Here is a 14,630-nt window from a genome sequence, read left to right on the forward strand (position 1 = left end):
AACAAATTACACATAAGTGAAGCCAATTTTACAAAAAAAATTGGAGGTACAGTCGAGTGCTCCGTCCACTATTCTATGGCGAGGCCTGCGTTCCTCCACCTTTTCAGATTCCACCTCCCCTCCACTGTACGGTCAGAGTAACCACATTCATAGACGAATTATAACTCAAACCGCCCAGCAAACTGCGCGCACGCGTTTCCCTGCAGAGCACACGAATCTTCCCGCACTACACACCCCACACCTCCATTCCCAATAATGGAAAAACTCTGGCGATCATGCTAATTCGATGAGGTTTTTTCTCCTACCCATTCTCTTTACATTCCTGATCCAGAAGGATGGCATATCATGCAGTTCACCTCCCCAGCCTGTGAGATGCAGGCGTAACGATTCAACAGATTGCACTGTGACCAACGCCTATGGAATCTTCCCGGACCGGGCCACCTGCAGAGCCCTGGCGGCGGTTTTTCCTTCGTCCGAAAAAGAGGTGGTGGAGGCGGTGGCAGAAGGCAGTAAGAAGAAACAGAAGATGCGGGTGGTCACCAGATGGTCTCACTCCATACCCAAACTGGTTTGTCCAGGAGGGGACTCCGGTCTTATCATAAGCACTCGAGAGCTTAAGCGCATTGTTGGCGTGGACGAAGCAGCCATGACGATTACTGTGGAGAGTGGAACGTCTCTGAGAGAGATTATAGATGCTGCTGCCCAACATGGTTTGGCTCTCCCTCACTCGCCCTATTGGGAGGGACTTACCATCGGAGGGCTTCTTAGCACCGGGGCACATGGCAGTTCTCTTTTCAGTAAGGGAAGTGCAGTTCATGAGTATGTTGTTGGCATCAGATTGGTGGTACCTTCACGTCCGGGTTATGCGAGTGTTGTGAGCTTCGACGAATCCCATGCAGATCTCGATGCTGCGAAGGTTTCTCTTGGCCTCCTTGGAGTTATTTCTCAGGTATCATATCCCCAAAGTTTGCTTAGGGCCAAATTTTTATTTCAAGATTTATATAAAATTTTATTTGAAAGATATACAGCTTTTTGTTATAATCTCAATTTTAACACTCATTATTTGCCTTAACCCTTTGGAATTTATAATTCACAATGTAGAAGTAAATATCGATACATCCACTACATTGCAGTTCACTACCTCAAACTATGGATCTACTTGGGTAGCGAAAAAATGTAGCAGACATCCCGTTAATTGCAAGTGTTTTGTACAATATGTGAAGGGATTACGAATCAAGTCTGAGATTGATGGGTAACCCACATGAGATCTAATTTAAAAAAATAATAGTGTTGTTGCTTGTCAAAACTAAGGTAGTTTTGCTGAACGGAAAAATATTTCCATTTTGGAAAATCTGTAAACTGTGAAAAAGATGGAGTCATGTTAGTAGCGTGTGGTAGAAAACCCATTAAGAAAGCTATCGATGAGAGGGAATTGCTTGCAACTAATAGCGTCACTTATTTTAGTATTGCTATTATTCTTTTTAATGCAAAGGGTACATTATCTAAAAAAAAATATATTCCATTTCATGGGATATAGAGGACAACTCGGCGTATCTGTCAACTTGTTCAAACGGCCCTTCTTATATTTGGTTACCATATGGAACTATTTGTATCGGTGGTGTTGTTCTGGTATCTTAGATTGAGGATTTAAATGGATGACGGTCTATACATCAAAAAAAAATTCCATTCCAAGATATAGTGATTCCACTGCTTCAACAGTGGATCTTCCTATTTAGCCATGGGATGATCTTCTTATTTAAATATTGTTTTAGGGTAAGAATAAGAGAATTGAATTATTGGTAAATTTGATGGGATAGAGTCAAAGTTGATTAGATTAAATAATGGTGGTTTTGGAAATGTGATATAGCATATTTATGGTTTTTTTGCCCATAGGATTGAATATACAAGCGTTTTTAAAAGGTTGGGGAGATTTTGAGGTGACTCCTAAAAGCTCACATTACTTGCTTGGCCTAGATTTTGGCCAAGGACTAATGGAATTCCATTGGGCTAGGATTTTCCCGAGAGTTGAAGCTTTCCCAAGATAAAACTATGTTAATGTTTATGTTTTTGTTTCTTGCTAGTTAATGTTTAATTTTTCATTTACATAAATTTGACTTAAAAAGTAGTCTTAAGTTTTTGTCTCTCCTTTGTTATTCTATACCATATGAAATTATTATTATGAGAAAGTTGATGCAAGGGTTAAATAACTTGTGAGAAATATAGTATGAAATGCTTAAAAAAAGAAACTTTTAAAATAAAGCTTTATATTGTCACTACTAAAATTCAGGTTATCTATGAGGATAGAGTTAAAAAAATTGAATATTTTGAGAAAATGCCATCTTAATCTATGAAAAATTAAATGTACCAAATAATTGCTTGGTAAACTAACTTTAGATCTAAGTAATGCCTCTAAGTAATTTTCAAAACATTGCATGTTGAAATTAGGGTAGGGCGTGCATGAAAATTATTATGGCAAGATTCTAAAGTTTCACATAAGGACCATTATAGTGGGGAAGAGAAAGGGTTGTGTCCAATTAGAAAGAGACTTGAGACTAAATTAGATTTGAGAAAGCATGAGGTAGTTTTGTGATGGTAGTGAAAAAGTCATGGGAGATGATTCAGAGAGTGAGTTGATTGTCATTTATGTCATGTAGTGGGTAGAATAGAAATAGATATCAAGTAGGGGATCCTTATAAGAAATCTATAGGAGGAAGGTCTCCAAAACCCAGTTGCATTAAGCAATTCGAGATATTACTACTTTTCTACTAAATAAATAAACACCAACTATCTAAAAAAATGAAAATTTAGAGAAAGAAAACAAACACATGTTATAGTTGATAAAGAAAAAAAGGTGTGACATTGAATACATAATTTAAAAAAAATAGATAATATCATACCTCTCACTTTAATCATTTGGAAAAGTGCCATTTTTATAGGTTTACAGTGAGTCCACACTTTAACTTCCAACAACAAGAAACAATATAAATTGTACACGTTTGGAAATTTGGAAAACATAATACTCCTATCTAAATTCATACAACTCAAGGGTTGAAAAATATGCTTATTGATGCAAACTAACTTAATATGGAAGATAGGGAACATCCTCAATGTGGATGCTTCTTAGTTGAGAGGGTTATCTTGGATGGTGTTGTGCTAGGGGGATGGTGTTTATTCTCTCATAATAACTAGCAGAACCATATAAATTAATTGGCTATTAAGCTCTCATAAACATCAATCCATAATAAACATCAAAACATTTACTTCATGATACATCTCCCATTACTAAAAAAAAAAAAAAAAACTCTCAAAAACTAACTAAATTATAACTTTATTTTTAAATTATTATTATTAGCTATAAAATAATTTATTTATTTTCCCATTGGAAAGAAAGTAATTTTCATTAGGTGAGAAAATTACATATTGTATATGCAAATGCATATGTTGTAAGAGGCAATGCCTATCAGATAAATGAGGTTCCAGAAAAAGATCTAATATTGATGCCTTATGTCCACGCAGGGAGGCATCATTTTCTGATGTATTCAGCATACTGTTTTATCAAAAATGAGTAACTATAGCCATGTAACGTGTCCATAGGTCTTGCTGTAAATGAAACATATGAATATTTACAGATGGAAATTTAAAAGAAAAAATATAAACATAAGCCAAGCTCCCTGTGAGCTTACTAAACATCTATGTCCATGAAAGGCCGATGGTAGTACTGGTAAAAAGCCCCCTCTCTATGTTCCTGGATCATCCAAGTGTCGGATGGCCTGTGCACAACTTCTTTGGATAATCTGTCAGCATCTGCATTTCGTTCCCTGTAAATGTGATGGCATGAAAATGTGTCAAAAGATGTAATAAGTCGATGAGCCTCATCCAGAATATGTCTCAAAGTATATGTAGAACATCTAGTTCTTTTGTTTAACCATTCACAGACAACTTTTGAGTCCCCAAAGAGTTGGAGATCTGAACATTGGTTTTCCAGGGCATATTGTATAAGGAATTTTGCAGAGGATAGTTCTGCAAAATTATTCATACCCCAACCTAGTCCCATTTGTATATGGTAGTAATGGGAAGCAGTGAGGTGAAGAATGGCCCCTCCCTCGCATCCTTCCTCCTGAGTAGAGCTGTCAAAATAAGCCCAAGGCTTTGTATGATTTATGGATTCGGGTACAATGGTTCGGGGTCGTGCCGTCTCCTCGTCATCAAGGATGATGGAGTAATCGGATAGGATACGGGATGCAATGGAAGGCCAATGCAGAGAGGTATTCAGGAAAATGATTTTGTTGCGGGCGATCCATAGTCCCCAGCAGATGAGTAAAGGGAGATTCCGGAGCTTTTTTGGAGCAGCGCTTAACCACCAAGTTGTCCAGGTCTCATTTACAGTAAAACCTTGCCACTTGATCGGGGGATGGGATCATGGCTACTATCAATTTCCAAAGGTCTTGAGCGGCCTAGAATTCAATAAATAGGTGTGAGGCAGATTCATTGTTACATTTGCAGAGGTGGCACCAAAAAGGGTCGTGTTGGGCTCGCTTGAGAAGGTTGTCCCCAGTGGGGATTTTGTTTTTCAGTATGGTCCACATGAGAAGTCTGTTCCTGGGGGGGGCTTAAGCTTCCACAAATGCTTCCACCATGACTCTATGGCTTCTAGACGACGTTCTTCAACTAAAACAAGGTATCCATCCTTTGGGGTATATTTACCAGCTTTCTAGAGCACCCATATGACCTCATCTTCTCCTTCACCAATCCGAATGTGAGCCTCAGTGAGGGCCCTGATGAATGCATTCCACTATTGTGTCCATTGTTGGGGGATGTTAATTCTCTGGGCCGATTTCCAGGCTTGCTGAAATAGAGTGGTGTGTTCAGGGTCCACTATGTGGCTGATATGGGTAATATTGATATCTCTGAGAAAGGATCTGAGTTCATCTGGCAACCTATGTGCATTCCAACATCCAATCCATTGATCCAAACCAATCCTCACATTCATTCTAGACTGTATTTTCCATGTGATGCACGCTCTGATGATGTCCGAAGATTTTATTACAACCTTCCATATAATTGATACTCCTGAGTGGAGTATTTGTGGTTGGCTTAGCCAGTCCGTCAAGTTTAAAGGGGCAATGTATTTTGAAATGACCACCCTTTTCCATAGACTGTTTTATGTAACAAGTTGCCATCCAAGTTTCGCTGCCAGAGCAATGGAGAAATCCTCTAATTTCTTGATGCCCCATCCTCCCCATTTCTTGGGAAAATTTAGCGCCTCCCACTTGACCCATGCAAAAATTCTACCTGTCTGCTGACCCTTCCAAAGGAATCTATAGCATAAGGCCTGGATTCTAGATAGTATACCCCTAGGGATCCATGCCAGAGACATCCAATAGACTGGGGTGGCCTCCAGCATAGCTTTGATGAGAATGAGTCTGCCCGCCCTGGAAATGTATTTGTAGTACCAAATATTAAGCCGTTTTTCCATCTTGGTAATAAGCCAAATCCAATCTTCTATTTAATACCCCAATGGCTTCAGCTTGTAGCCCAAGTATTTGAGCCCTTCTTCCAATCTAAGGAGAGTGTACTGGAGTCTTTGCAGCACATAATGGATTTCATATGGGGAAAATCCAGCCTTAGAGAGGGTCGACTTGTTGTTGTTTATAGCCATACCAGTGACTATTTGGAATAATGCGAATGTGTTCTTCATGATAGTCAAATCCCCTATGCTTCCATTGAGAAATAACAAGACATCAACCACAAAAAGCGGATGAGTAAATATGCTCCCTAATTAACTATAAAATAATCAATATATAAGTTAAATATATATAAATAAATAATAATAAAAAAAAAGCAAGACTTTTAATCATAAATATTTACTTCCATGTTAATACCATGGAGATCCTTAATTTATAGATAGACTTTGTTACAATACTATGGGTCAAGACTATGGCTTATCAATACTACATTACAAAACCATAACTCACTCTATATGACTTTTGTTCATATGACATCCTTTTTAATTAATCCATTTCATTAAAAAGGTAAAAATAGCATAACTTCTTTGGAGATAAATCTCAACCATTGATTTTTGTATACTACTATGAATGTTCAAGAATATTCCATAGAAGTTAAATCCCTACCATCCATCTAATAATTATTGGTAACTAAATTAAAATTATGGCCACCCTATTCCATAATAGACACACTTATTTTTTTTTTTTTGTAAGCTACGGTAGGCCCCTTCTTTCTCTATTTATATCAAAAACAGGCTAAAACATGTACAATGTTTGGTGGCCTCAACCTGCCCAAATGGGAAACTGGATCTGTTGGCCACCTTAAGTTTTTATAATCTGTCCAATAACAAAAAAGAATAAGTCTACTAATCCATGCTAGATAAACTTCACAACAACAACTACTAATATGGTTCCAGATGGTCATTAAAAACTACTAACAAGAAAAAGAGATACTATTCTCAAGGAACAAACATGGTAAGCCATTGACTCTAACTAAAGGATTAATCTTCCACAATCTCAGGAGGTGCTTATGCGTCCCTCGTTGTTGGAGCGATCTTCTTCAGCTGTTGCTGGATTTCATCCAACTTGATATCTTGCATGAGCATAATGATTTGGAGATTCTTCATTTCTCTCTTCATATTGGGCATGCCCTGAGCCAACTCAGCCATTTCCCCTGCTACCTACTCCATCGCCTTGGCAAGTAATCGCTTCAGCACCCAATAAACATGTAAAGCCTGCTTATATAAGGTCATGCATCCCCTAGTGTTGCCCGGGTCAGGAATGAGGTTACCCCATTCTTCCATTTCAGGTTCCGAATCTTCTTCCATTACATTTGCCTCCAATTCTTGAATAAGCTTACGGATGTCCTCGTCAGTTCCTTCTTTGTAAGCTTTTTCTGCCTCTTGCACAGTATGTCTCATGGTTTTTTGGCTGCGTCTCTGACATGCTAGAGAGGAGGGCTTTGATTCATGTCTGCCTGTTTGGTTATGTCTGCCTCTGCCCCTATGCCCTCTTCCTCGACCTGGGCGTGCCGTTTTGTTCTTAACTGCCACCTGACTACCCTGGCCAACAACAAATGTTATATTCTCCGTAAATTCCTCGATTTTGGGCCCCTTTGCTTCCCGCTCCCAATTCTTACCCTCCCCCTACCGCGTTTTTCCAGTGGTTGGGTTATTCCCCAGCTTTCCTCCCCTTAGATGAGGTTGGTGAATGTTCTCGGGAGTCTTCTCTGCCTCCCAGACCGCCTATTTTACCTCCTCAAACTGCCCCTGATCACTATCTGTACAGAATCCCTACATGCATTTACCCTTGCCTGCACGGCTCCCAACCTTACTAGATTCTTCCCCAGCATTTCTCATCCTTCCACCCTCTGCCTTCTGACTGTTTGTAGCAGGAAATAATTCCACTTCCCTCTCGCTTCTCTTTCCCTCTGCCATGTCCAACTCTCCCCCCTCTTCCTTAATATTAATAAATATTGAAAGAAATACGAGGATTGGATTTAAGAATTGTACCCAATCCTAAGCCAAGTTGCAGAGAACATCAGTTGGCACCGATCTCCCACCGTCTCCTTCCCTTGCTGCATAATAACCTTGGTTCTGTTCTTCACCACCTTTTTTAACCTCCTGCCACCTACCCTACGTCCCATCATCCTTCCGTCGTTGTTTCCTCCTGCTTCTTCCCCCACTTCCCTGTCACCTCTACGCCTCAAGACTCTACCCTGGCTGCATGTTGCTCCCGCATCCTGTGGAATTATGAGGATGTATGGTGGCTAGCTTTGCCACCCTCTTCCCTTCATCATCTTATCACACGTCCTCTCCAATTCTTTCACCCCGATCGGGGGCCATCTGTAACCCTTATCTTGAGTTTGTAATCTCATTATTATCCTGGGTAATGATTCAATTGAGGGGCTCCCATCCTTGTTCTTCCTAATGAATTGGCCATATACTATCTACCTTTCCTCCTTGTTCATTGCAACCCTAGTTATCAAGGAAATCCACTGCCTTATTACCATCCCTTCTAACATGGTTTATGATCTTGTATTCAATGCATTTCATTATTTCTGCCAGGTCCTGAATTAGTCCTATCATCCTCCAACTCTTCGCTACTTTTTCCCAGTCCTTACCGTTATTTAGTTTCCTGAGCATCTCTATCACTAGGTTCGAGTCTCCTTCTATTTCCAAATTAGTGTATCCATTTCAGATTGCTATTCTGATGCCTTGATAGATTGCCATTAATTCAGCTTCATTATTACTCATTATACCACCCCGATCAGCATAAACCCATCTTGTCCACCCTTGATTATCCCTGAAGATGCCTCTGAACCCTGCTGGCCCTGGGTTTCCTTTTGAGGCTCTGTCAAAGTTTAGTTTGATGAAGCCATCACGTGGGCATTTGAACTTGGTTGAGCTCTGATTATGATTGCTCTGGTTTTTTTGCTTCTGAGGATACACCATGCCTTGTTCTAGATTTAGGCATGCTAGGATCCATCCTTCTTCTGGAGTTTCTTTCCAATCCTCTTGAGTCCAAGCTTCCGCTAGGATAGTTTCCCTTATAATTTTTTAGGTTCCCTTCCAGATCGTCTCTGGGGACTTGTCTTTGTTTTGAAATATTCTTCGATTTCTTTCTTTCCATATTAGCCACATGTTAAAACTCATCGCTAGACTCCAAGCTCTTCTGACCACCGGGCTTGGGAATTGACCTCGCCCCCATTGATTAATGGTTTGTTTAATTTTATGAGGGTCTTCGTTTGTCCTCCCAAATATTTTCCTAATTTCTTCCCATTGCTGCTAAGCAACATGGCATGTGTTCAAAAAGTGTTCTTGCGTTTCTTGGTCCCACTTTCATAGGCTGCATCTAGGAGGTCCATGGAATCCACGCTTCTGAATCTGATCCCAAGTCAAAATTTGTCCTTTTCCTACTAACCATAAGAACAAAGTTACCTTCGGCCACCAGTTGCTCTGCCATATTTGTTTCCACATGGGTGCATTTTCATCGTGCTCCTGTTGGATAGTTAGATAATAGGCTTCTCTAATCGTGAAGGTTCCCTTTGTGGATCTACCCCACCATAGTATATCTAGACCTATTCTAATGGTTATTCTTCTTGATTCCATTTCTCTTACATATAGATCTCTCTGTTCAGGATCAATGTGACTATCCCATTCTTCTGGTTTCTTCCAGCTCTCCAGGTCTCCACTTGACTTTCTTCCTTCTAGTATTCACTTACATAATTTAGCCCTTCAGCTTTAGCCTTCTGACAAGTGTTTTGCAAGCCTTGCAACTCTATCATTCTCTCTCTTTGTTGCCAGGCTTCATCCCAGAATTTAGCTAAATTTCCATTCGTATTTCCCAAATGCATGTTTGAATATAATGTCTCTATTTTGACTAGCCAGGTCCCATATTGTGGATCCTCTTGGAACTTCCTCCAGCCTAAGAATACCTTCAGTGGTTGTGGGCATATTGTATTTTTGAGTCCATATTTTTTTCCATAGGTCATCTCCACCCCTCATCCATCTCCACCACAGCTTCGCCCCCATAACTTGGTTCAGAGTATAGGAATCTCTAAGACCTAATCCTCCTTATTTATTTTTTATCGGTCCCTTCCAAGATATTAGAGCCCATTTCTTTTGTTGCTTTGGTCCTCCCCATATGAATTTTTTGAATATTTCCATCATTTTTGTACATACCCCTTTAGGAACTGCCATTACCGAGAGAGGGTAGATAGGAATTGCTTGAAGACTCGAATTGAGAAGCACTATTCTTCCTGCTATATTCAAAGATCAGAAAGACCAATTAGCTAGTCTGTTCTTAAGTTTCTCAATGGTTTGATGCCAATTCGCTATCTTCAAAGGATTTAAAGTTAATTGATTTCCCAAGTATTTTTTGGGTAATTCACCAGTGCGGAAACCCAAAATTCTAGTCAGGTGGGATTTGACCATGTCTGGCGTGTTGAAGAGGAATGTACAAGATTTATCCTTGTTAATTTCAGTTCCTGATGCTTCCATAAAGAGGTCAAGGATACGTTTAACCCTTTTTACTTCTCTTAGGGAGACAACACAAAAAATCATAATATCATCTACAAACTATTGATGAGTAATTGGTAAGTTACTTCCCCATAACCTCAACCCTTTGATTTTTCTCTCTCTTAGTTCTTTTTTGAGGTATCATCCCAGGCCTTCCACTGCTATGATGAACAAGAATGGGGATAAAGGATCTCCCTGTCGCAATCCTATTGTGGCATTGAAGGTCGAAGTTGGCGTTCCATTCAAGAGAATGGAAAAATTAGGAGCATAAATCATATCATAGACCCATTTTACCCACCTATTACAAAAACCAAATGCCATTAAAATTGTTTTAAGGTAATCCTAGTTTAGACAGTCATATGCCTTTGAAAGATCCAGTTTGATCAACATTCCCATTTCCTTTTTATGTTTCAAAGAATGCACTATTTCTTGAGACACTACCAAGCCGTCTAGAATTTGTCTCCCTTCCACAAACCGAGTCTGTTTCGGGTAGATAATACTAGATAGGATTGGTTTCATCCTCTTAGCCATCAATGTGGCTATAATCTTATAGATTACATTACAAATAGCAATAGGTCGAAAACCCCGCGCAGTTTTCGAATTAGTAGATTTGGGAATAAGAGACAAAAGGGTTGAGTTGAGGCCGAGACATACCTTCTGATGTCTACGTGATTATTCTAACACCTCCAAGATGTCTTGCCCCAAGAAGTGCCAGCCTGGTTGGTAGAATTCCACTGTAAATCCGTCTGGTCCTAGAGCTTTATTTCTTTTCATCCCTTTCACGATTTCTTCCACTTCCTCCAAGGTTGTTGCCCTCATGAGAGCTAAGTTCTGGTCCCTAGTGATCATCCTTGGGATTTCATTGCAAATCCTTCCTATAGCCTCTTCTCTATTCAATCGAGGTTCTGTAAGGATATCCTTAAAGTGCCCAACTAAAGCCTGTTCCATTTCTTCATGCTGGGTTAGGTGTTGCCCCTCCTCATTTTTGATGGAGAATATTCTATTCCTTTGTCGTTGCTGGATCATGGCTTGGTGGAAGAACTTCGTATTCCTTTCACCTTCACGAAGCCAATTTATTCGAGACTTTTGCTTCCATAGTATCTCTTCCTGTTTTCTTCGTTCTTCAATTTGGCTTATCACTATGCCTTCTTCTCTGGTTCTTTCCTCGCTTCCGCCTTTTGTTATAATTTCTTGTTGCAATATTCTCATTTTTTGTTCTAAGCATTGCTTCTCTTTAAATATATTCCCAAATTCTTCTTTGTTCCATTTTTTAATTTTCCCTTTGAGTTCTTTTAAATTTATTTGAAAATTCTGCATCTTGCTTCTTCCTCTTTGTTGGCTCTGGTTCCACCACTCCTCCACCTTTGACATGAACTATTGATCCCTGAGCCAGAAGGCTTCAAACCTAAACAGGCATTTCTTTGGGCTCGCTTTGATGTCAATTTCTAGCCTGATCGGCCAATGGTCTGAGCCCATTGCTGGGAGGATCATTGTTTCTATGAATATATCCCTGTTTATAATTTGTTCAGATATTAAAAATCTGTCCAATCTTGATGCAATTTGATTTTTGCCCCCTCTTCTATTATTCCATGTGTGGATCCCATTTATTGTGGGAATATCCACCAATCTTTGCTTCGATATCATATCACCAAAGGCTTCCATGTCTTGGTATGTTCTTCTTAGGCCTCCTCGTTTTTCTGTCAAAGTTGTAATCATGTTAAAGTCCTCTCCTGCAATCCATGGCTAATCTGGGTATAGCCTTCGGGTTGTTCCCATATTTTGAAGAAAGCTTCTGCGTTAGCCTGTTAAATGCAGGCCATATACCCCTGTGAGGATTATCCATTCCAACGAGCCTATCATTCTAAAAGTGTCTGAAAGAATTCAAGGCATGCTAACCCAATTTCCAAATTGAACTTCCTCTGGATCCCACGGAATCGCTAGACCTCCCGCGCTACCTACGACATCCTAACCCATTAGCTCATAATGAGGATTAAATCTCCTCATTATCTCTTCCAGTTTCTGAGTACTAATCTTAGTTTCTTGAATTATCATTATGCTAGTTTTATCTTTTTTCAACCTATCTCTCAGAGATCTTTGTTTCCCCTTGCTATTAAGACCTCTGATATTGTAGGTTGTAATTATCATTTTAATAATTTGGGAGGTTGTTGGAATACCTCTGAGAGAGGTATGACTCTTCCTGAATTCACCGGCATCTCCCCAACCATTTGGATGGTCTCACTCATTGGATGTTTACCTTGTTTTCTTCCTCCTTTTCCAGCATTTCCCATTCTTATACTTTGGGTACCTTGTGCACCTAGTTATTCTAGTTGATTTGCCATAATTACTCCTACCTTCTCCTTGTATTTGGGAACATATCTTTATATAATTGCTTTTGTTCTTCCGGTATAAATCTCTCATCCAGATGCCTCCATTCATGTAACACTCTCTTCATTATTTTTTCCTCTTCGCTTCCTTTGTCTTTTTGTTGATCTACCTCCATTTGGGTTTGGTCTTTTGGTGAGTCCATGTTGTCTTCCCCCCCTTCCTATTCTGTATTTATTTGTATTGCGTCCTGTTCTTTTGCTCCTTTTGATAGTTCCACAGGTTCTTCGTCACTGTCTCCCTTTTCCATTTCCATTTCCTCTTCCTAAAGGGCCTTAAACTTGCTTTTATTTTCCAATAGTATTGTTTTAGTAGGTGGTTGCAGAGGGTTCGATCCTTTTCCTTCTGGTGAGAACTTCTTTGAATCCCTCTTCGGTCTCTCTATTTGCCTCTGTTACCTTATTCTCTTCCTCTTTCCTTTCTATTGATTCTTCAGCTGCATTTAAAGGGCATTGTTTAAAGAGATGGCCATATTCATGACATCTTCTACAGCGAAATGGGATGTGCTCATAATCCACTGGTTGCTGCCATACCTCATCATGGTATTCTATCTCAATAAACTCCGGAAGCGATTTTGTTATATTCATATATACACATATCCTTGCATAAGATGTGTATCTCCCTCTTTTAGTGGTCTCAGCTACTTTGACAAATGCCCTAATTGTATTTCCTATTCTGTTATGAAACCAGCTCAAGAAAAGATAAAAAAGATAGATCAACGCCTTAGAATTCAGCCTCTTCGAGGGGGCAACCTCCTTTACATTACATAAATGAACAATTCGTGGATGATTCAAATGACAAAACCTCCTTTCTATATATAGGAGTCTAAGGAGTCACAATATAATCCAGCCGACCTAACAATAATAATATAAAGCCACAAAAATAACAATAGAGGGATTCTATGGGGCACAGTAATAACAATATGGGGGCAATAGGGGCACAACAATATTAATAAGGGGTATAAGTACAATAGTAATGGGGTAATCACTAGTATTAGAGGGACCCAACATGCCCCTCTCCTTCAAAAAAGTGTTGTCCTCAACGGTTGAGTAGTTCTGGATACTTCTGCATAAAATTCTCATCCTCCCATGTGGAATCTTCAGTGGATGAGTTCTTCCACTTGATAAGATACTATGAAATTGAACGATTTCGTAGCTGTCGAGTTCTTGTTTCTGTGACTGCTTCCGGTTCCAATATAATTTTTCCTTCCTCGTCAAGTTCTGGCAATATTGTTTGAACTGGGAGCTTGTCGCCTATAACCTTCTTTAAACATGAAACATGGAAAACTGGGTGCAATTGAGAAGCTGCAGGAAGCTCCAATTTGTATGACATAGTACCAATCTTTTGCAACACCTTGTACGGACCATAATACTTTGGTGATAATTTATTATCCTTCTTAGCTTCGTTGAGGGACATTTGCTTATATGGTTGTAGCCGTAGGAATACCCAATCACCTACATCAAAAATTCTTTCACTGCGATGTTGATCTGCCTGTTGTTTCATTCTATTTTATGCCAAGACAAGGTTATCCTTTAAGAGTTGGAGGACTTGTTTTTGATGTTCGATGTGATGTTCCACTGCCTGAACCTTAGAATTTTCTCTTAAATATGATGTGATGGATGGTGGTTGATACCCATAAAGTGCCATAAATGGGGTCATTTTTGTTGCTGTATGGAAGGAAATGTTATACCACCATTCAGCCAGAGGCAACCATTTGACCCATTGTGTCTGTTTATCAAATACAAAGAAACAAAGATATCCTTCCAAACATTTTTTTACTATCTCATTTTGCCCATCGGATTGAGGATGATAAGATGAGCTATGAGCTAACTAAGTACCAAGACAAGAAAATAATTCAGTCCAAAAATTTCCAATGAAAATGGGATCTCTGTCACTTACAATAATCTTTGGGTTTCCATGTAGCTTTTGAATTGTTTCCATAAATGCAGTAGAAACTGTACTGGCTTTAAATGGATGTGATAATGCACAAAAGTGTGCATACTTGGTAAGTTTGTCAACTACCACCATGATGACACTCTTTCCCTCAGACTTGGGTAAACCTGTGATAAAATCCATTGAAACCTCCTCCCAACGTTGGCTTGGAATGGATAAAGGTTGTAATAGACCCGGTGTCTTAATTGTTGTAACTTTATTTTGTTGGAAAACCAAACATTCAACCACAAACTTTTGAATATCTGATTTAAGGCCATCCCAAAAAAATTCC

At 39.4% G+C, this 14,630-nt stretch overlaps 1 protein-coding gene across 1 annotated transcript in view; it reads left to right on the forward strand.

Annotated features, from left to right (window-relative positions):
* The first annotated feature begins 256 nt into the window (after positions 1-256).
* Positions 257-14,630, forward strand: part of LOC149161202 (putative L-gulonolactone oxidase 6) — a 30,475-nt gene continuing 16,101 nt past the window's right edge. The window contains exon 1 of the mRNA XM_089435495.1: positions 257-949. Within this exon, the coding sequence (XP_089291621.1) occupies positions 287-949 (663 nt within the window). The 5' untranslated portion in view covers positions 257-286. The remainder of the gene's footprint in view (positions 950-14,630) is intronic.

Source organism: Pinus tabuliformis, chromosome 5_2 (assembly GCF_031772625.1).
Source record: "Pinus tabuliformis cultivar Carrire ecotype Pingquan chromosome 5_2, CPIR1, whole genome shotgun sequence".
In the NCBI taxonomy this organism is placed as follows: Eukaryota; Viridiplantae; Streptophyta; class Pinopsida; order Pinales; family Pinaceae; genus Pinus; species Pinus tabuliformis.